This window comes from Bos taurus, chromosome 6, assembly GCF_002263795.3.
Source record: "Bos taurus isolate L1 Dominette 01449 registration number 42190680 breed Hereford chromosome 6, ARS-UCD2.0, whole genome shotgun sequence".
Taxonomy (NCBI): domain Eukaryota; kingdom Metazoa; phylum Chordata; class Mammalia; order Artiodactyla; family Bovidae; genus Bos; species Bos taurus.
In genome coordinates, this window is record NC_037333.1 from 98312490 (window position 1) to 98336332 (window position 23843).

Below are 23843 nucleotides of genomic sequence, written 5' to 3' on the forward strand. Positions count from 1 at the left end.
TTGCTGTTTGGTCACTTTTCCTTACAGAAAACTGTCGTGATAATTCTTGCTTTTGACCCATATGATCTTAAGATTTAGCTTGTCTGTGATCAAGAGGAAATACAACATCTGTTTTTATTAGCATTGTGTTAAGTTTATAAATTTCCTGAGGGTGGTTTGAAATTATCAGTGTTGAGTCTTCCTCTCCAAGGATATTAGATCTTTCCATTTATTTAGGTGTTTTTTTTTTTCTTTTTTAATCGTCCAGAGGTGTTTGAAAGTTTTCCTTAGATAGTATACATTTCCTCTTAAGTTTATAATTCTAGCTGATATTATAAATGGAGCATCTTCTTCCATCATATCTTCTAACTGGTTGTTGTTTGTATATTGGGAAGCTTTTGATTTCAGTAAAGGCAGAAGGATATACTCAAATAAGAATTCTCCTACTGTATGTAGATTTTCATATTTCCTTGTTTTTTTTCCCCAGGTATGCAGTTATTTTATTGTCAAATAGTGATAGTTTTGCCACCTATGATTCAACTTTAGTCTGTATTTTATTTCTTTTCCAGTTTATTTTCTTTCTTATTTTTTTTTTGATTGCATCACACAGCATGTTGGGTCTTAGTTCCCTGACTGGGGATCAGACCCGTGCCCCCTGCATTGGCACTGTGGAGTCTTAACCACTGGACTGCCAGCAAAGTCCCTCTTTTCCACTTTATACTTCATTTCTTTCCCTGGTCTAATTGTGCTGGCTGCTGCTTCAGTACAGTGTTGACTAGCAGTGCTGTTAGTTGTCATGCCTGCTGGAGACAGGCCTCTAGTGTCTGCCCGGTAAGCATCAGGCTGGGCTTGATCTAGTTTTCCATCTTATGGTAAATACTTCTTGGTGCTTGTTTTGTAAGTCAAGAACAAATGTTGAAGTTTTAATGTTTTTTCAGCATTTTGGTGATGAATAAATTACATTAATAGCATAATATCTGAGTCATCTTTGAGTTTATGGACTAAACATTGCTTGACCATGATGTGCTAGAAACTGTCTGCCAAAATTGAAGTTAGGACTTTTTGCAATTGATCCTTATACTTGAGGTTAATATATTACATACCAACTTACTTTTTCCCCCTCCTTCCCTTCTTTCCCTTGTCCCCTTTCTTCTCAGATTTAAAGGTTTGGTAGAATTCCTTGTAAAAACAGTTTGGGTCTGGAACTGATAAAGTTTCTTTACTCGCACATTATTTCATTTGTGCAAATGGTTCTCTTTAGAGCATTCATCTCTTGGTGTCAGTATTAGTAATTTTTTTTTTTTTTTTCAGTTAGAAAGCCAACACTTTTGCTTAGCTTATTGAATTTTCCAGGACTTTGTGCAAAGTTGTTTCTTATTCCTTTTATACTTTCTATTTCTTTTTTTCCTCCTTTTTGGCTGTGTTGGGTGTTCGTTGCTGCCTGTAGGCTTCCCCTATTTGCATCACACAGGGGCTTTAGTTGTGCTGCAAGGCTTCTTGTTTCCATGTACAGGCTTCTCTAGTTTCTAATTTCATCTTTGTAAATTCTTATTTCATATTTATGTGACTTTCTCCCCTGTCCTTATTTTTCTTGCTTGGATTAACTGATGGGATATATAGGTATTTAAAGTAAACTTTATCCTTTTTATGTAAAAAAGAAAAGAAAAGTTGAATGTAACTCTTAAATGTGCCAACTGGGGAAACGTTACTACAAGAGCATAATTTCATAACTCTAAAGCTTTTTTAAAAAACTAGGCCATCGTGATAGAGTAGCACTTAGGAAACCAGAAGAAGTGCTAAGTCAGCACTTATTTTTAGCACATACCATGTATATGATAGTGATAGCTTCATGATAAGTTCTGATTTTGTCCACCCCTTTTTATTTTGGCCGTGCAGCTTGAAGTATCTATGTGGAATCTTAGATCCCCCACCAGGGATTGAACCCAGGTGCTTGGCTGTGAAAGTGCCAAGTCCTGATCACTGGAGCACCAGGAAATTCCTTGCCCCCTTTTCTTTTTATGGTTCTGTTTTGTGGTGCACATGAGTCTAGTTCTAAAGCAGGGACACTTGTGAGACTTCTGTGCAGTGATTTTGTTTTCACATTTTTGCTTTTTATCTTTACCAATCTCTCCATTTCCAACAAGACAGAAACTTCAGACCTTAAAACAACATCCAAATGACCGAGCAAACGGCAACTCCTCCTCTTAAAAGTACATCTGTTAATTTGACCATCAGATAGATAAAATATCAATAATAGGTCAGAAAACTAAGATCATGGCATCTGGTCCCATCACTTCATGGCAAATAGATGGGGAAACAGTGGAAACTGTTAGACTTTATTTTTCTGGGCTCCAAAATCACTGCAGATGGTGACTGCCGCCACGAAATTAAAAAGACGCTTACTCCTTGGAAGGAAAGTTATGACCAACCTAGATAGCATATTCAAAAGCAGAGACATTACTTTGCCAACAAAGGCCTGTCTAGTCAAGGCTATAGTTTTTCCAGTGGTCATGTATGGATGTGAGAGTTGGACTGTGAAGAAGTCTGAGTGCCGAAGAATTAATGCTTTTGAACTGTGGTGTTGGAGAAGACTCTTGCGAGTCCCTTGGACTGCAAGGAGATCCACCCAGTCCATTATAAAGGAGATCGGTCCTGGGTGTTCTTTGGAAGGACTGATGTTGAAGCTGAAACTCCAGTACTTTGGCCACCTCATGCAAAGAGTTGACTCATTGGAAAAGACTCTGATGCTGGGAGGGATTGGGGGCAGGAGGAGAAGGGGACGACAGAGGATGAGATGGCTGGATGGCATCACCAACTTGATGGACGTGAGTTTGAGTGAACTCTGGGAGTTGGTGATGGACAGGGAGGCCTGGCGTGCTGCAATTCATGGGGTCACAAAGAGTCTGACACGACTGAGCAACTGAACTGAACTGAAGAGAAAGATGTTAATGTGTATGAAATCTCAGTGTTCTAATACTTATTGGTAATAATGTGGTTCTCTCAATCCTAAGTATTTCTTCTTCTAAACCATTTTAAGGGGCTTCCCTGGTGGCTCAGCAGCAAAAACTCCGTCTGTAATGCAGGAGATGTGGGTTCAATCCCTGGGTCGGGAAGATCCCCTGGAGGAGGACATGGCAATCTACTCCAGTTTTCTTGCCGGAAAAATCCCATAGACAGAGGAGCCTGGCAGGCTACAGTCTGTGGGGTCACAGAGTCTGACCTGACTGTAGCGACTGAGCATGCACAACTGTTTTAGGTTGTAGAGTAAGTGTGTTAACATTAATCTGTCGCTTGTAGCAACAAAATAATAATGTGATTCAGAGGTGGGGGCCAATCCAGGTTTTGTGGGGGCCTGACGCTTAAGACAGTTTGGAACTGTCTTATTTTTCTCTTTAAGAAAAATAATACTCAAAAGTAAATGTGGGAGCTTCGAAGGGTCTGTGCAGGTGAGGAAACTGAGGCTTACTCTTGTTAACAGCACGGTCCAGCTGTCTTTGGCTCAGAGACCTTGAATTCATTGTACAGTCACGGCTGAGGATGTAGCAGGTTATTTATTGGGACCAAAAGAGAGGCTATTTTCTACAAAACTTGGCCGGGTGACAGTACAGGTTACTGTACCTCTGTTAATATAACAGATGTTGACAATTTTAGAATATACCTTAGCGACAGCAATAAGCGTCAGGGATGATTATCCTTTCTAAACCTTGACTAATCTGCAAGATACACGGGGCAGCTGCCTCTGCCTCAGAGAGGACTTGAAGAGGAAAGATACAGGGAGGACATCTGTGTGCCGAGTCATAAACTGGACAGAATAGCCTCCTCAGAGAACTTGAGTCTGGCCGAACTACAAACTAAGGGAGTATTAAATAGAACACTGCCTGGGGGCTGTTCTTTGTTGGACTTGTAGTGGGAAGACCTAACCAGATGTGCTCCAATCTGTAAAGATTCCTGCCCCTGTTTAAAAAAGCAACAACAAAACAGTAACTTGAATTCAGGCTTCCTGGGAAAGACAGTTGAGCCTGGTTCAGTTAGTGACAAGTGTGTGTCCAGATTAATGGCAGATGGAGGCCACTTACAGATTTTCCCGTATCGAAGTTCCATTTCTTCCTTCAGAGGTAGAAGAGATATTAAGAACTGCTACTCGAGTAGGGCTTCTGTTTAGCAGGGAAAAACTAGGCTGATGTGGAGTTGATGGGGGACGATCTTAATTATGTCTTTGAGGTTTGTGAATGATCAAGTGTTGGACAGAGTAACATGGAATTTGGAAACTTAGGATATGAGGGAACATTTGGTTTCGGAGTCACAAGCTTGGTTTTTAAATCCTGGTTCTGTTCCTCTTTCTCCCCATGGCCCTGGGCAAGTTAATCACTCTGAGTCTTAATTTCCTCATCTGCGAAATGGGGATAATAGACAGTACCTCCCAGGATTCCGTCAGTGCATGTGTCAAGGGTTTAGCACATAGTCTGGCATCAGGAAGCACTCAATAAATGTCAGCTGTCTTTTAGTTCAGGAAAGAAGACAAAAATATCCATGGGAAGTGTAGGTATGATTGTCTAGAGCCTCTAATTGAGAGGCCAAAAGCTGAAAGCTGTGGAGACTTTTTTTTTGGCCACACCATGTACCATACAGCATGTGGGATCTTAATTCCTTGACCGGGGATTGAACCCATGTCCCCTGAGTTGGGAGCGTGGAGTCTTAACTGCTGGACCACCAGAGAAGTCCTTGTGAAGACTTAAAAAAAACAAAACAAAACCCTGAGGCATAATTAGGATACATTAAACTGTACAAATACCAGCTGTTCAACAAGATGAATTTTTACATGTTTGTAGACCAATGTGACTACCCCCCAGATTCAACTAAAGGTAGTATTCATCATCTCAAGGTTCTTGCAGGCCCCGCTCTAGGAGACATCACTCATCCCTCAGTCCCTGCTGTAACCTCTGTTGATTTCTGTCATCGTCATTTAGTTTTTCCCATTTATTGAAATTCACATAAATGGAATCATACTGTTCGGGCTGTTTTGTATCCGTTTTTTCACCCAGCATAATGTTTGTGCAATTTCTCCTTATCATGGCATGAATCAGTGGGTTTGTTTTTTTTTTAACTGCTGTGGACTATTTCTTTATATGGGGTTTCCCACATGGCCCTCATTTTTAAAGAACTAATCTGTCATTGCAAATGCAGGAGACTTAAGAGACACTGGCTCCATCCCTGGGTTGGGAAGATCCCCTGGAGGAGGAGGGCACGGCAGCCCACTCCAGTATTCTTGCCTTAAGAATCCCATGGACACAGGAGCCTGGCGGGCTACAGTCCATAGGTTCACAGAGTCAGACATGACTGAAGCGACTTTGCACACACACATTTCTTTGCATACAAATACATACTAATTTGCTTACCTATTATTGTGTTGATTGAGATTTGGGTATTTTAAAGTTTTTAGCCATTAGGAATAAAGCTGCTGTGACCATTGTTGTGAACCTATTTACTTGTTTTTTTGTACACACCTTGTAGCAAGATTGCCGGGTCATAGGGTAAGCAAGTGTGTTTTAACTGTTGAAAACTGCTAAGTGGTATTCCAAGATGGTTGTGCACTCTCAGAGCTGGGCCTGAATTCCATAATCTCTTGAGTGCTTGGTATTTTGGGCTTTTTAAATTATAGCCATTGTGGTGGGTAAGTAGTAGTACATATCTCATTTTGTTTTTTTTAAAAACAGCATTTTATTAAAAACAGCATGTTAAGTACTTTTCTCTCACTATGTAAAATGATGTGTGTGCTCAGTTGCTCAGTTGCGTCTGACTCTGTGACCCCGTGGACTGTAGCCTGCCAGGATCCTCTGTCCATGGGATTCTCTAAGCAAGAATATTTGAGTGGGTTGTCTCCGGGTGATCTTCTCTACCCAGAGATCGAACATGCATTGTCAGGCAGATTCTTTACCCCTGAGCCACCTGGGAAGCCCATGTAAAATGATCCATATGCTTAATTGAAAAATTAGACATGGCAAATGTATAAATAAGAAAATTTAAAAAAATCCCCCACATGAAATCCTGTTACTCAGAGAAGACCTAATATTTTGATGTCTTTCCTTATAATTTTTCATCTATTCCTATATATTTTTAAAAAGGTAGTTATTTTATTTTATTTTTTTTTGGCCTCATCACGTGGCACGTCGGGTCCTAGTTCCCTGACCCGGGATAAAATCTGTGCCCCCTGCATTGGACCGCCAAGGACGTCCAGAAAATTAGTTTATTAGATTTGGGATTGGACCCTTGTGTCTGTATTTTTCTAGAGGAGGATATGGTAGCCCACTCCAGTATTCTTGCCTGGAGAATCCCATGGACAGAGGAGCCTGTAGGCTACAGTCCATAGGTCGCAAAGAGTTGGACACGACCGAAGGGACTGAGCACGTACTCACATCTGTATTTTTATAGATACCAAAGATAGTCTAATGTGCAGCCAAGGTTGTGAACTACTGAGTTAGTTCAATTTTTTTTTTTTTTTCCTCTCCTTTCTGTATATTTTAGTTCCTGGCCTGGCACTCTCTCTGTAATGACTGAATGAGCAAATGAATGAGTGCTTTTGATTTAGATGAGGAAATTGATTCCCAGCTAAATTGACTTTTCAAATGAGTTTTTGGACACATTAAAATATATATATATCTAGTATTCATTTTTAAAAAGTAAAGAGAATAGTATAATTAATCCCATTATACCCATCACCCAAATTCAACAAGGATTTGTTTCATCTGTCATTTTTTTTCAGTTTTTCCTTTGCGGAAGTTTTTTTTTTTCATTAAAAGTTTAATTAAAAAAAAAAAGTTTAATTAGAAATGCAATATGTAAGCAATGTAGAAAATCAGAGAATACAGACAAACAATCAAAAACACCATATTCTCACCTTAGTGAATGTCCTTCTATAGAAGTATTTTATTTTATCTTTTTTTACAAAACTATTTTAAAACTAATCTACATACTATGTCATTTTACCTCTAAGTACCTTAGTATGCATGCACCTCAAAAACTTCACTTTTAAAAAATATAATCCAGGTACCATTATTATACTTAACTAAGTTGATAACAGTAAACTGGATTTTAAAAGATACTTAGGAAGGAAGGGAGTTGTCCTCAGGAACACAAAGAATTTGCTATGAAAAAGCACAGTCAAATCGTCTAAATTATGTGCTGGAAATTGTATTTTGACTAACGGCCCAGTGAATTTTTTGCACGTGGTATGTCTCAAGCTTTGCCTTGTCATATTACAGATAAATTATTTTGAAAAAAGGTGACAAAAAGTGGACTAGAAAGCTGTGCAGTTGCGTGAACTGCGTAGTTGGTGCACTGGTTAGTGTGTTAATATCTGTGATGATTAATGAACTGAAGACGCACGAGGACAGACTCAGTTGTCTCTTCAGGAAACCTTGGCCTTGGCCTGCTAGCATTGCATCAGGACCTTGAACTACGCCTAAGTGACTAAGCATGGGTCTTATCTCTCCGGAGCTTGGCACTGAATATTTCTGCTCTTTAATCCCAGCAGCTCTGACTCAACCCACTCTCCGAAACCCGACGGCGTATAGTTTTTACAGCTACTTTACCTTGGTCTCTTTAATCAAGCAGATTGCATTTATGGATCAGAAAGGATGTTGGGGCAGGGGAGGGAAGAATGTAGGACCGGCTTCCTTGCTGAGACCAGAGCCCTTCAGAGGAGCTCCTCATAGCAGAAAAACAACCATGTTAACAGGATTTGGTACTGAGACAGATAGACTCCTTCCTGCCCAATTGCTTAATAATTGGGTAGGGGGCTATAGAGTAAAGGGCTTCCCCAGTGGCTCAGTGGTAAAAGAATCTGCCTGCAATTCAGGAGATGTGGGTTTGCTACCTGGGTCAGGAAGATCCCCTGGAGAAGGGAATGGCAACCCACTCTAGTATTATTGCTAGGAAAATCCTGTGGATAGAGGAGCCTGGTGGGCTTGGCTCACAAAGAGTCAGACATGGCTGAATGACTGAATACACACACACAAATACAGAGTAAACTTTTTTTAAAGGGAAGTAGTATTTACTTAGCCCCATAATAGATAAATCATGAAAATAGAGGATTAACAGATACTGTCTCCTTCGATTCCTTTTTTCCCATAGTTGTGGAAACACTCAACATAAGATCTACCTTATTAACAAATATAAAGTGTACGATACAGTATTGTTAACCATAGGCCATACTGTGTAGCAGGTCTCAAGTATGATTTTTCTTAAAAAATTGAAGCATAATATACACAGACAAGGGTGCAAAATTATAACTGTACAACTTGATGTATTTCCCAAAATAAATGTACCATGAACCTCTCATCTAGATCAAGAAATGGAACATTACCCATGCCCCAGAAAGTCCTCCTGTTGCCTCCTCTAAGTCCCTACAGGATGAGGAATTTTTTATTTTTGTTAATTCCAAACTAGATTTAATTTTTAAATTTCTTGTGGAAATAGTGCTAAAGGAAATTTCTATTTCATGGTTCAGTTCAGTTCAGTCGCTTCGTTGTGTCGGACTCTTCGTGACCCCATGGACTGTAGCACGTCAGGCTTCCCTGTCCATCATCAACTCCCAGAGCTTGCTCAAACTCATGTCCGTTGAGTCCTTGATGCCATCCAACCATCTCATTCTCTGTCATCCCCTTCTCCTCCTGCCTTCAGTCTTTCCCAGCATCAGAGTCTTTTTCAATGAGTCAGTTCTTCGCATCAGGTGGCCAAAGTATTGGAGGCCAAAGTACTCCAAGTACCAATTTCATGGTACTGGTACTGCATGATCTGTGATCACGTATATTTTGAGTTAAGTAGACTTTGCTTGTATAGGATTCCAGCTCAAACAGACTTGCCGGGAGCCGGCATATTGCATATTGAGTGCAGCACTTTCCACAGCATCATCTTTCAGGATCTGGAATAGCTCAACTGGAATTGTATCACTGCCGGGAGCCAGCGTGAGGAACTCCTCCCTTGGCAAAGGTCATGAGGAAGGAGGCTCGGCATACGCAAAGGCGGGATCGAGCCTCAGGAGTCCCCCTGGAAATTCTTGAGCATCTACCCCCAAAACCAGAGTCTGCCTCCTTTCTGCTTTGTGCTCTCACCTACAACTCTGACTTTACGGGGGGCTGTCCCCCACTACCTCTCTCTGAAGAAAGAGTTAGCTTACAGCTCCAGTTAATAATTCCTGGGTGTGACAGTGTTTCAACCTACAAACTCCTTTGGAAATCCTCTAGCCTGCCTGAATAGGTTTTTCCGGCCACCACATGTGATTGTTCAGAGCCTCCCAACTGTGAGAGGCAGGAGATGTTCTAAACTGTCTAAACACAGATTCCTTTGAGTAGTTAAAAGATTGATTAGAAATTGTATTGGTGAAGGGTTTTTCACTTATTGGGCCAATGTTTGCTGCTAAGTCTCCATACTCCTTACCTACTGTGTCCTTGGCAGTGTATTGATTGATATAATGGGTGTATAGAAATGTAAGTAGTAGCCTCAATGTTTGTAACCTTGGACCCTTGAGTTAATTCTTTTCTTGACTGAGCCCACCTCACCTTTGCCCTATAGGAATGCAGCTTTGTCCATTGCTTTTTTGGAGGCTGGTGCCTGACTTTGGAATAATCACCTTTAGAGAAAGATAAGTTTCTTAAAATGTTAACAGGCCTCCTGGCCAGAAGATGATGTAATTCACCTGAACTTTTGCATATGATAAGTCTGAAAGCCTGGCTTCGATTAGGACCAGGAACTGCTGTCCCTGCATGACTCCACCCCTTCCCCCATTATCCTCTATGCACAACTTAAGGTATAAAAACTACTTTGGAAAATAAAGTGCGGGCCTTGTTCACTGAAACTTGGTCTCCCCATGTCGCTCTCTCTCCCAAATTCTGGCTGAGTCTCCATCTGGAGCGCGGAACCCGCCATGCTTGCTAATTATGCCTGGGCTTCTAAGATCCGACCGGGGAGGCCTCAGTGTCTCCTCTCCTTCGGGAGAACGGAAGGACGCCTGCAGCCTACGTAAGTGGTGCAAACTTCTTGTCTTGAAGTTTTATTGGTCTCCCGCGTAAACCAAGCTACTCAGCCTCTTTTCTTCACTGAATTTTCCTACTGAGCTATCCTTATTTCAGCCGCTTTTCTTCACTGAATTTTCCTACTGAGCTATCCTTATTTCAGCCGCTTTTCTCCATTGAATTTCCTCACTGAGCTATCCTCATTCTATTACTCTTTATATCTTTGATAAATATTTAAATAAATAGGTCGCCTATGCCATCTCTCCTTTGAATACCCTGGATCAGCCCGGGCTGGACCCCGGCACAGACTAATTCACACAAAGTTTCCATGAGAGAGTGTTTTAAACTCTGAGCTTCTGACGTTTGGAATACAGCTCATTGGTAGGTTAAGGATCAGTTTCTGTACATAAGCTGGTTATATCCACTTCTGATGTGTAGTAGACCCTGATTTTCTGTAGTAATCGCTGACCCAGAAAACATACTTTACAGCTGCAAGATGGAAAAACGAGCATGACTTATAAATGGGCAGTTATTCCAAGGGTTGACTCAGCTAATTTAGAGTTAATTATATTTGAGATGGTTTTAACTTAAGCCTCCATTTTTTTTAACAGGCCTGTCATAGCTGGTATTATTTATGTACCAATGACTTGCCTGAGGCAGGGGGCACAGGAAGCTTGTGCAATTCATCTCTTGCATTAGATGGAGATAGTTGTAATTTTATCTTTATCCCAAACATGAACCTTGTGGCTGAAGCATTTGGTGTAAGGACAAAGTTCAAATGTTTGTGGCTTTCCTTTTTTGAAGTTAACTTGTAAAACAAAAGGAAATAGCTCCTAGAATCAGGGTTTTATCAATTTAAGAATTGGGGTCACTCTGAAGGATCAGGATTAATTTATTAACAATAGCGAGGTTTCCTTTAAAGACAATAAAAACCCAATATTGAAACATCTGTGCTAGTTTGATACGTATTTATATAGCCCTGCAATGGCAGCCCACTCCAGTACTCGTGCCTAGGAAATCCCATGGACGGAGGAGCCTGGTAGGCTACAGTCCACGGGGCTGCTAAGAGTTGGGCGCGACTGAGCAACTTCACTTTCACTTTTTTTCTTTTTTTCCCACTTTCACTTTTCACTTTCATGCATTGGAGAAGGAAATGGCAACCCACTCCAGTGTTCTTGCCTGGAGAATCCCAGGGACAGAGGAGCCTGGTGGGCTTCCGTCTATGGGGTCGCACAGAGTCAGACACGACTGATGCGACTTAGCAGCAGCAGCAGCAGCCAGCCAACCCCTGAAACTACTACTCTGATTTCATGTTTATTATTTTTATGCATATTTTCATAATTCCTCTATACATGTGAAATGAAGTGAAGTGAAAGTAGCTCAGTCATGTCCGACTCTTTGTGACCCCATGGAGTGGGTAGCCATTCCTTTCTCCAGGGGATCTTCCCAACCCAGGGATCGAACCCAGGTCTCCTGCATTGCAGGTGGATTCTTTACCAGCTGAGCCGCCAGGGAAGCCCCCCCTCCCATACATGTATGTATCCTTAAATAATATAGTATCTATTGTTTTGCATTAAGCAAACTCTAAAAATATCACCTGTCATGTATTACTCTGAATTATCTGTTTCTTCTGATGTTTGGAAATGATCTAAGTTGGTAAATGTTTAGTTAATGAAAAAAATTATTTGTTTACTTATTTAATTTTGGCTGTGCTGGCTCTTCGTTGCTGCTCAGTCTTTTCTCTGGTTGCAGGAGCGGGGGCTACACTCCAGATGCAGTGTGTGGCCTTCTCATTTCGGTGGCTTCTCTTGTGGAGCACAGCCTCTAGGGCACGCAGGCTTTAGTAGTTTGCACGTGGGCTCAGGAGTTGCAGCTCCTGGGCTCTAGAGCACAGGCTGAATAGTTGTGCAACAAAGACTTAGTTGCTCCTTGTCAGTGAGATCTTCCTGGCCCAGGTGTCAAACCTGTGTCTCCTGCATTGGCAGGCAAATTCTTTACCACTAGCACTACCTGGGAAGTCCTCTGAAAAAGCTTATTTTTAGAAGGGCTGGTGGCTCAGATGGTAAAGAATCTGCCTGCAATGCAGAGACCTGGGTTCGATCCCCGGATCTGTAAGATCCCCTGGAGAAGGAAAAGGCAACCTGTTCCAGTATTCTTGCCTGGAGAATCCCCATGGACAGAGGAGCCTGGCGGGCCACAGTCCATGGGGTCACAAAGAGTCAGAAATGACTGAGCGACTAAGCACACACACACTCCTGTCTCCAGTGTGTTTCATTCAGCGATTTCCCAAGTAACTGGTCACCTCTCCCCTCTAGACTTAAAAAAAAAAAAATCTGTACATTGGTAAATAACGAAACTCTTGTACTGCTAAATATTGGCCATATTGGATAGAGTAACCCATTCTGAGTGGTACTGCAGTACCTACAGAACATGAGGGTATTTCACTAGAATGCTGGTTTATTCTCTAATATTGATTAAACCCTTTGCAGAGATGAAGAAAGATTAAACTACTTGGACTAAGAAGATAATCTAATGATCATTCAAGAACTTACTTTAGTGCTCTCATTCTTAAGGTGGTTAGGTATTAGCTTTGCTTTGGGCAAAATTGAAAGAAAACCCACCCCAAATCCCAAAAGTAAAATCAGAAAACTTTAGTCTTTGTAAGGATACTAAACACTTTCCCAACCGCTCTCCATCCCCATTTTATAGAGGAGGACACCAAGTTAGGTGACTTATCAGTTACACCTGGACATAGAGCTACCTGGTGGTTGTCCTAATAGAACTGGACTTTGGACTTCAGGTCCTCTTTATTTTCTACTCCATTATGCTGCAGTTCTTTCAGAAAAAAGAAAATGGGTATATTATAGCTGCTTCTTTGGATATACATCCAAGTTCTCCAGCAGGTAGATAACATAGCTCCCTCCACTGTCCTCATTGATTTCCTAGGAAATGGAAAAGTGAGGAAATCAAAGGCGATCTCTTTCAGGGAATTTAACATCTTAATTTTTGGCTTTTCTAATTAAAGTTGGACATAAATTTGTTTGTGGTACGCCCCATAGGGACAGATGGATAGCCATGTCACAGTGTATGCAGCTGCTTTTTATTCTTTGAAGATTGTCTCATTTATTATTTTTATTACGTGGTTAGAACTGGGTGGTATTAGTCATTTTTCGATTTATCAAACTTACACTACTTTGAAAAATCTTTGAATTATTTTCTTTACGGAAAGTACAATAAACAGTATAAAGAGGAAAACCTAACAGCCCAGAGTAACCTCTTAATTTTTTTCTTCTTGACATAGAGTTGAGTAAACCATAGTTTTAGATCCTGACTTTTTTCACTTAACATTATAGGTTTTTTTTTTTTTTTTTTTAAAGGATGTACTACCTTGTGTTGTCTGGATTGATTATAATGGAAAATGCTACACTAAACACTCTTGCTTGCATTTCTGATTATTTCTTGTGACAGTTTCCTAGAATTGGAATTATAATCATCAGCAAAACTATTTTTAGTCTCTTTATGCCAAACAGATTTTGACAAGATTGCTCCTTAACTGACTACCTTAAACCAAGCGTTCAGAGTTAAGCGGCACAAGTCATAGGACAGACTGACATCAGTGCCTCTGTCTCGTGATTCACTGAAAATAATCCAGTTCCATACTCATCCAAATTGAGTATGAGAATACCTGTGTCATTTCTGTCTGAATTTTATCATTAAACAAACATGCTGCTGGTTTGATCATGTGAATAGGCCACTGTGTTTGATTCACATTTCTTTGAAGACTAAAAAAGGCATTGAATATTTATTAACTATTTATGTTGTTTCTTTGAATTCAGTCCATGAACTTTGCTTACTTTCTGGCTTTATAGTTTTTCACTGGGGGAAATATAAACCTTTGTTTCTACATGATCTAGGTCTATACTCGGGGGACAGTTTGTTTCTGTGAGTTCTTTTGCTGATGATACATAGGGATGAATGCAAGCAAAAGGGATACTGAGGACGAGATTCCTCTGTAATGAACTGAAATCATCATATAGAAGCCATTTCACGCAGACTCAGTGATTTTACCTCTTTTCTCACTGCAGTTGCTCGTCCTTATTTCTGAAATCTGCTTCATGTTACCCAGTAGATGTATTTGTCTTCTGCATAAAGTAGCCTTTTTGATCACTTGTTCTTCTGTCCGATGGCGTTTTCTCATGTCCTGATGCTTTCTTTTAAGGTATTATCCAAAGAGATGAGTCACCCATGGAAAAAGGGCTGTCTGGTCTGCGAGGAAGGGACTTTGAGCTGTCTGACGTGTTTTATTTCTCCAAGAAGGGGTTGGAAGCCATTGTGGAAGACGAAGTGACCCAGAGGTTCTCCTCAGAGGAGCTAGTGTCATGGAACCTCCTCACAAGGACCAATGTGAATTTCCAGTACGTCAGTCCGCGGCTCACCATGGTGTGGGTGCTGGGCGTCATCGTGCGCTACTGTGTTCTCCTGCCTCTGAGGTGCGTCTCCCCGCCGGCAACTACAGCTAGTCTAGCTTTCGTTTTATGTATTTAGGATTTTTTTTTTTTTTGAGGTGTACCATTTTAAAGTCTTTATGGAATTTGTTACAATATTGCTTCTACTTTATGGTTGTTTTTTTTTTTTGACCATGGGGCATGTGGGATATTAGCTTCCTGACCAGGGATGGAACCCGCACACCCTGCATTGGAAAGCGAAGTCTTAACTGCTGGACCATCAGGGAAGTCCCCCATCTTTCTTTTTTAAATTATGTATGTAGTGATCACACGAGAGTATATTAATGCAGTAATCCCACCCCTTCCTGTTTATTAGTAGAAAACACCACTGAATGTGACCTCCACAAAGACATATTATCTCTTCTCTCATATCTTCCCCAGATGAAAGTATATATTCAGAATCCAGTATATATCCATCTGGATCCATGTCGCTTTTTTAGTCATAGATAATTTGAGGATGGATTTTCATTGTTGTTGAGTCGCAAAGTTGTGTCCCACTCTTTGCGACCCCATGGACTATAGCCTGCCAGGCTCCTCTGTTCCTGGGATTTCCCAGGCAAGATTACTGGAGTGGGTTGCCATTTCCTCCTCCAGGGCATCTTCCCGACCCAGGGATCGAACCCATGTCTCCACTGAGCCACCCGGGAAGCCCCGAGGATGGATAGAAAAGGGAAGTTAGAACAAAGAAGGGAAAATATGTACAGTTTCGTGTCCACCAGAATATCATCCAAACTGTGACTGCCTCTCTTCCCTGGTCTGCAGCGGTTCATAACTGCACAGGAGAGAAGAAAATTCCTGAGAGTGGTTGCCACATGGGAGAGAGAGATTTGGGAGGGTGAATTTGTTCCACTTCGATCTCTCTTTTTTTATATTAAAAGTTCACCAGTTGGGTCCACTTTGGTTCTAAGTTAGCGTGCCTCCTTATGAGGAGTTAGCCTCAAAGCCCAGTTTACTGGAGCCACAGTGTGGAGCATAAGTAGAAAAAGTGATGAAGCAGGACAAGCTGGGCAGCGGGAGGAAGTGGCTGAGGTCTCCTTAGTATGATGGTGACAGGTAGAAATGCGGCTGCCAGGCACGACATGTCCCTGATGGTCTTGCTTCATTCCCCTGGATGTGGCCTTGGTGTGCTCCCAATAGGGCTTTCCAGGCAGTTGCTACCAGCCAAGTAAAATTGGCACGTGAGTTGAAATGTCTTTACCACCCCTAGGGTGGCCTATCCTTGCCTCACTCAGATTTATTACAAGGAAAGAGGTTGCTTAAGTGTAGGCAAAGGCACATTTCTACCAAGCTGTTTCTCTTTTCTTGTCCTCATGTTGCCAGTGTCTAGATGGTAGAGGTAGGAGGGAGGGGAAGGGAGAAAAAAAAATTAGATGGTGGGGGTATCTTTGGGGAATCATTTCAGCCGTGATAACAGAGTGAAACTCGAACATACTTGCTTGAACATTAAGTCAGTGTTCCCAAAGTGGGATTTGGTGTGTAAAAAGGAAATGGTTCTGCTTTGAGCTTCCCTGGTAGCTCAGTGGGGAAGGATCCACCTGCCAGTGCAGGAGACATAGGTTCAATCCCTGAGCCAGGAGGATCCCACATGCTTTGGAGGAACTAAGCCCTTGAGCCACAGCTATTGAGCCTGTGCTCTAGAGCTGGGGACCTGCATCTGCTTAGCCCATATACGCCAACGACTAAAGCCTACGTGCACCCTGGAGCCCGTGTTCTGCAACAAGAGAAGCTACTGCAGTGAGGAGCCTGCGTACCACAACTACAGTAAACCTGTGCATCAAAGAAGACCCAGCACAACCAAAAAAAAAAGTTCAACTTTTATTTATTGAAAGTTTCTAGTCTGTTTATAATTAGCACCTTCCATTGATATTATTTTATTCTTATAAAGAAATGAAATTTCAGTAAAGTTGAATAATATATAGATGAGCTCTTATATCTTCACTTGGTCCACTAGTCAGGCACTGTATCCAAGCAACCTGAAGAAAGAGTGAGGATTTTACAGTCCAGGGCGCTTGAGATTCTCTCCTATGTTGGTTAGCTTCCACTTGCTGGAGGGGCCCACCAAATAGTGATATGATTCTGCTATCTAGTTTAAATTTATACTCGTAAAATAGGTACATGACATACAAGATTCTTGCAAATAAACCACAGATTTAGGATAATCCAGTAATGTAAACACTCAGTAAAAGAAGAAAATGGCAGAATTGAAGCTCCTCCTCTTAGTACGTACTCTTCATGTGAAAGAATTCCTTTGCAAATACTGTTTAGAAGAAGCAGTTTGAAGCACTTGTGGACACAGTGGGGGAAGGAGAGAGTGGGACAAATTGAGAGAGCAATGTTGACATAGTTTATGGAATAGCTAGCTAGTGGGAAGCTGCTCTGTAGCACAGGGAGCTCAGCTTGATGTTCTGTGATGGCCTAGAGGGGTGGGATGGGTGTCAGGGACTGGGAGAGAGGCTCAAGAGGGGATGTATGTGTACTTAGAGCTGATTCACATTGTTGTACAGCAGAAACCAGCACAACATTGTAAAGCAATTATACTCCAATTTAAAAAAAAGTAGTTTCTACAAAGTGAGCATTTAAAACACAGATTGTGCTAAAATTGATTGCGTTGATGGTGGTATAACTCTGTGAATGTGCCAAAAACCACTGAATTGCCACTTTAAGTAGGTGAATTGTATGACATGTGAATTGTATCTCACTAAAGTTCTTCAGCAAAACAGATTGTGCCAGAAAACTCTGTCATCTGTGAGAACTTTCACTTTGGCTCACTGACACTGGAAGACAGAATTTTCCGTTAATTAACGAATTAAAATGTTCAGTAGTTTTGAACCCAGCTGTTAAGCATGTTAAAATATATGACCTCTTCTGATTTAATGTGTTAGGAGCAATTGATTCATTATGCAAAATGGCAGTATTTTAAAACGTGTGTAATTGATGGATGAGATTAAGCAGTCCTTTAGTTATTGCATTAGTGGCTGACATGAAAATATGGTGTCCAAAGAAAATGAAACAGACCTTCAGACTGCTGTCTCAAAAGGTGTTAAACCAAGACTTTAACAAGGTTTAAAACCTTAACAAAGAATTTATAAGGAAGCCCTATTTATCTCGAAAGATTTAAAATCTCAGCCTTTTCTTTTCGAGTGATTCTATTTACATTTCTAAAAATAACTTTTCTTTTTGAAGTGATTGGCCCAGATATTAAAAGCACTTTTTAAAAATTAGAAAGTGTCTGTTGAGATGAGAGGTCCTGTCTATCACCTGTTTACTAACTTCTGAGCTATTTAGAACCTCACGAAGGTACAGCAGTTAAATTTGCATGGAAAATATAATGTGCTGTTCTTATTATGAAGGAAACTTTAGGTAAAACTTCCTTGCCATTTGCTGTACATTTTAAATTTCTTTGAGGAAAAATTGAATTTTTCCCTTTTGTCCCCATGATTAAAAAAGACCCTGATGCTGGGAAAGATTGAAGGCAGCAGGAGAAGGGGACGACAGAGGATGAGATGGTTGGATGGCATCACCGACTCAATAGGCACGAGTTTGAGTAAACTCTGGGAGCTGGTGATGGGCAGGGAGGCCTGGTGTGCTGCAGTCCATGGGGTCGCAAAGAGTTGGAAATGACTGAGCAACTGAACTGAACTGAACTTAGAAAATACAGGAAAACAAGTTATTTTTAGAGCTTTGCAAGGTATTTTCTTTTATAGCCTCACCAGGCCACACCAGAATAACTACTTTCAACCTAAAATGACTCCTTTATACATTATGTGAAAGGAAAAAAAAGGTGAAAGTGTTAGTCACTCAGTCCTGTTCCACTCTTTGCCCCCCCTGAACTGTAGCCCACCAGGCTCCAATGAACCGGGATTGTCCAGACAGTACTACTGGATTGGATTGCCATTCCCTTCTCCAGGGGATCTTCCTGACTCAGGGATCGAACCTGGGCCTCCTGCATTGCAGGCAGATTCTTTACCATCTGAGCCACCAGGGAAGCTTTATACACTGTTATGAGTGACATATGGACACCATGTATAAACTAGATACTAGTGGGAGGAACAGGGAACTCAGCCCAGTGCTTTGTGATGACCTAGAGGGGTGGGAGGAAGGCTCAAGAGGAAGGGGATAAAGGTATACTTACAGCTGATTCACTTTGTTATAGAGAAGAAACTAACACAACATTGTAAAACAATTATACTCTAATAAAAAACTTTTAAATTAAAATACGAATATATTTTTTTAAATAAAAAAAAAAAACTTCGGAAAAGCAAGAAGAGAAAGATTTTATTCTCTCCACTAGCCCTATTAACCCTTTGATAATTGCATAGACTAAATGTGGCAGTTTTGTGAACAAATTTCCAGGTCTGGTCTATACATCTGTAGGCTGGTTATGTGCTTGCTGTTTTTTTTTGGAAAATGGTATCAAACCCTACACAGTATTTTGAAAGTTAACGCTGTGTTTTTTCCTCTCAAAATGTACCAAGAACCGTTCTTCTGTGTCAGAATCTATAGATTTGCATGATTCTTTGAATGACTGCATCATATTCTGTGGCGTGAATGTTCTACAACTTACTTGTGGTTTTGTTATTCTTGAATTTCATGTTCCTTCTCTTTTCCCCCTGCTGTTCAACTAGCTTTTGCATTACCTTTTCTTTTCTCTTTCAGGCTTACCTTGGCTGTCATTGGGATCAGTTTGTTTGTTATAGGAACCACCCTGGTTGGACAGCTGCCCAGAAACAGGTGAAATGTTTTTTTTTTCCTCCCAGCCATTTAATAGGATTGTCCCTTTTCTTTCTTTTTACATTTTTTTAAAAAAAATTTTCTGGCCATGCTGCGTGGCATGGGGGATATTAGTTCCCTGAACAGGGATTGAACCCATGCCCCTGCCTTGAAAGTGTGGTGTCTTAACCACTGGACCACCAGGGAAGTCCTGGATTGTCCCTTTTCCTAGCTGTGTCCACAAAGAGAATATTTGTGTGATTCCTGTGTACTGCCTCAAATTTATGGCCTTCAGTTCAGTTCAGTTCAGTCACTCAGTCGTGTCCAACTCTTTGCAACCCCATGAATTGCAGCATGCCAGGCCTCCCTGTCCATCGCCAACTCCTGGAGTTCACTCAAACTCATGTCCATCAAGTCAGTGATGCCATCCAGCCATCTCATCCTCTGTCGTCCCCTTTTCCTCCTGCCCCCAATCCCTCCCAGCATCAGAGTCTTTTCCAATGAGTCAACTCTTCGCATGAGGTGGCCTAAGTACCAGAGTTTCAGCTTTAGCATCATTCCTTCCAAAGAACACCCAGAACTGATCTCCTTTAGGATGGATTGGTTGGGTCTCCTTGCAGTCCAAGGGACTCTCAAGAGTCTTCTCCAATACCACAGTTCAAAAACATCAGTTCTTCGGTGCTCAGCTTTCTTCACAGTCCAACTCTCACATCCATACATGACCACTGGAAAAACCATAGCCTTGACTAGATGGACCTTTGTTGGCAATGTCTCTGCTTTTGAATATGCTATCTAGGTTGGTCGTAACTTTCCGTCCAAGGAGTAAGCGTCTTTTAATTTCATGGCTGCAATCACCATCTGCAGTGATTTTGGAGCCCAAAAAAATAAAGTCTGATACTGTTTCTACTGTTTCCCCATCTATTTGCCATGAAGTGATGGGACCAGATGCCATGATCTTCGTTTTCTGAATGTTGAGCTTTAAGCCAACTTTTTCACTCTCCACTTTCATTGTCATCAAGAGGCTTTTGAGTTCCTCTTCACTTTCTGCCATAAGGGTGGTGTCATCTGCATATCTGAAGTTATTGCTATTTCTCCCGGCAATCTTGATTCCAGCTTGTGCTTCTTCCAGCCCAGCGTTTCTCATGATGTACTCTGCACAGAAGTTAAATAAGCAGGGTGACAATATATAGCCTTGACGTACTCCTTTTCCTATTTGGAACCAGTCTGTTTTTCCATGTCCAGTTCTAACTGTTGCTTCCTGACCTGCATACAGGTTTCTCAAGAGGCAGGTCAGGTGGTTTGGTATTGCCATCTCTTTCAGAATTTTCCACAGTTTATTGTGATCCACACAGTCAAAGGCTTTGGCAGAGTCAATAAAGCAGAAATAGATGTTTTTCTGGAACTCTCTTGCTTTTTCCATGACCCAGCAGATGTTGGCAATTTGATCTCTGGTTCCTCTGCCTTTTCTAAAACCAGCTTGAACATCTGGAAGTTCATGGTTCACGTATTGATGAAGCCTGGCTTGGAGAATTTTGAGCATTACTTTACTAGCGTGTGAGATGAGTGCAATTGTGTGGTCGTTTGAGCATTCTTTGGCATTGCCTTTCTTTGGGATTGGAATGAAAACTGACCTTTTCCAGTGCTGTGGCCACTGCTGAGTTTTCCAAATTTGCTGGCATATTGAGTGCAGCACTTTCACAGCATCATCTTTCAGGATTTGAAAGAGCTCAACTGGAATTCCATCACATTCACTAGCTTTGTTCATAGTGATGGTTTCTGAGGCCCAGTTGACTTCACATTCCAGGATGTCTGGCTCTAGGTGAGTGATCACACCATCGTGATTATCTGGGTCATGAAGATCTTTTTTGTACAGTTCTTCTGTGGATTCTTGCCACGTCTTCTTAATATCTTCTGCTTCTGTTAGGTCCATACCATTTCTGTCCTTTATTGAACCCATCTTTGCATGAAATGTTCCCTTGGTATCTCCAATTTTCTTGAAGAGATCTCTAGTCTTTCCCATTCTGTTGTTTTCCTCTATTTCTTTGCATTGATCGCTGAGGAAGGCTTTCTTATCTCTTCTTGCTATTCTTTGAAACTCTGCATTCAGATGCTTATATCTTTCCTTTTCTTCTTTGCTTTTCGCTTCTCTTCTTTTCACAGCTATTTGTAAGGCCTCCCCAGACAGCCATTTTGCTTTTTTGCATTTCTTTTCCATGGGGATGGTCTTGATCCCTGTCTCCTGTACAATGTCATGAACCTCATTCCATAGTTCATCAGGCCCTCTATCTATCAGATCTAGTCCCTTAAATCTATTTCTCACTTCCACTGTATAATCATAAGGGATTTGATTTAGGTCATACCTGAATGATCTAGTGGTTTTCCCTACTTTCTTCAATTTCAGTCTGAATTTGGCAATAAGGAGTTCATGATCTGAGCCACAGTCAGCTCCTGGTCTTGTTTTTGCTGACTGTATAGAGCTTCTCCATCTTTGACTGTAAAGAATATAATCAATCTGATTTCAGTGTTGACCATCTGGTGATGTCCATGTGTAGAGTCTTCTCTTGTGTTGTTGGAAGAGGGTGTTTGCTATGACCAGTGTGTTCTCCTGGCAAAACTCTATTAGCCTTTGCCCTGCTTCATTCTGTATTCCAAGGCCAAATTTGCCTGTTACTCCAGGTGTTTCTTGACTTCGTACTTTTGCATTCCAGTCCCTTATAATGAAAAGGACATCTGTTTTGGGTGTTAGTTCTAAAAGGTCTTGTAGGTCTTCATAGAACCGTTCAACTTCAGCTTCTTCAGTGTTACTGGTATGGCCTTAGCACATGTATTAAAATGCTGCTCACCTCATCTTTAGAGTCTCTATGTGATTTTCCATCATGCTTGCATTTAAATTGACAGAAGTTGCTCTTACAAAAGAGAAAGTGAAGAGGAGGAGGGAGAAAATAGACTGAGAGACTCAAGGAACACGAGAGAGTCTTGTAGGATCGTCAGACTTGTGAGGCCAAGACCATAGTTGCCTCAGCTTATCTTGGTCAAGGATTTGTCACGATGGGAACTGTCCTCCATTAGAGTTTTGTCCTAACTGCCTCGGTGGGACCTTGAGAATTGAACTGTGCTCGTATTTCAGAACATAGTATGTTGCTGTGGAAGGAACACCCTGGAGCTTTGTGTTGTTTCATAGGAGAGCCCAGAGCTGTTTAATAAAATGTTTTCTGTCTCTTTCAGACTCAAAAACTTCCTGAGTGAAGTGGTCCACCTGACTTGCTGCCGCATCTGTGTTCGCGCCCTCTCTGGAACCATTCACTATCATAACAGGTGCGTGTGTTCCGCTTTCGTGCCTGCTTCCTCAGGTCAGTCTCGCATGTGATTGTCAGGAGTGGGTGGGGGAAAACAAGGGAAGGAAGAGTACTTCCGGCGTGTTCATCTCTACCGTGTAGAGCGTCACAGACGTAACAATGCACCTGAACACTTTTCGAAGGCAATCCAGGGACTTCCCTGGTGGTCCAGTGGTTAAGAATCCACCTTCTAATGTATGGGTGGGCCTTCAGTCCCTGGTGAACTAAAATCTCGCATCCCGCAGGGCAGCTAAGCCCACACACCACAACTAGAGAAGCCCAAGTGCTGTAACAAAGACCCAGCACAGCGCCTCCCCTTCCCCTCAAAACAGCAATCCATTTGCAGAAAGTGAAAGTGAAGTCACTCAGTCCAACTCTTTGCGACCCCGTGGACTGTAGCCTACCAGGCTTCTCCCTCCATGAGATTCTCCAGGCAATACTAGAGTGGGTTGCCATTTCCTTCTCCAGGGGATCTTCTGGACCCAGGGATCGAACCCGGGTCTCCTGCTTTGCAGGCAGACGCTTTAACCTCTGAGTCTAGGGAAGCCCCATGGAACATGACGATAAACATGTAATGACACCTAATAATTGGACGTTTATGGTGTGCAGGCCTGGCCTGTGATTCTTTCTCCTAGGTCATCTCTAAGAGAAGGTGCTATTATACCATTTTACAGGCGAAGAAGTGGAAGCTCCAGGATTGGTTGTCTAGGGTCATATGCCTAATAAATGTCAGAGTTAGGTTTAGAATGGGGTTAATTAAAAATTTTTTTTAAATGGTGAAGGTGATAGGGCTGTAGAATGATGGAAAGAAGGCTAGACATGGAATTCTGAGGCTGGTTTCTAGTCTCAGCCTTGCCAACGTTTAAAATGCCAACACTGAGCTGAAAACAGGCCTAGCTTTCTGCTTCCCTCACCCCTTCATCAGGGAGGAGAAAGGTGGTAAATGAAGTCATTAGCCACATGAAGTTTGTTTTGATTGTTTTTGAATTGCTTTTATGTAAATTCAGTTTTTTTATACTTAATATCATTAGCTTAAAAATTCTAGGACAAACATCTCTTTTCTACTGACTAGATCTTTTTTTTAATTAAAAAAGAATTTATCTTTTAAAAGTTACTTTCTACTTACAGTTGTTACAAAATGTTGGCTATATTCCCCTTGTTGTACATTACATCCTTGAGCTTATCTTACACCTAAAAATTTGTACCCTCCACTCCCTCAGCCCCGTATTGGCCCCCGACCCCCCCACCACCTTTCACGTATAACCATTGGTTGGTTCTTTGTATCTGTGTGACTGGATCTTTCT

General features: G+C 41.5%; 1 protein-coding gene across 7 annotated transcripts in view; it reads left to right on the top strand.

Moving 5' to 3' along the window:
• GPAT3 (glycerol-3-phosphate acyltransferase 3) overlaps window positions 1–23843 on the top strand; it is a 71753-nt gene that overhangs the window by 23916 nt on the left and 23994 nt on the right. For 3 of the 7 annotated variants that reach the window (XM_015471698.3, XM_005208184.5, NM_001192514.3), the window contains 3 exons: window positions 14209–14479; window positions 19151–19225; window positions 22430–22519. In XM_015471698.3, the coding sequence (XP_015327184.1) occupies window positions 14209–14479; window positions 19151–19225; window positions 22430–22519 (436 nt within the window). Of the gene's footprint in view, window positions 1–9549; window positions 9997–14208; window positions 14480–19150; window positions 19226–22429; window positions 22520–23843 lie in introns of those variants that run through there. The other 4 variants (XM_024993216.2, XM_024993218.2, XM_024993217.2 and 1 more) reach the window with 4 other exon arrangements.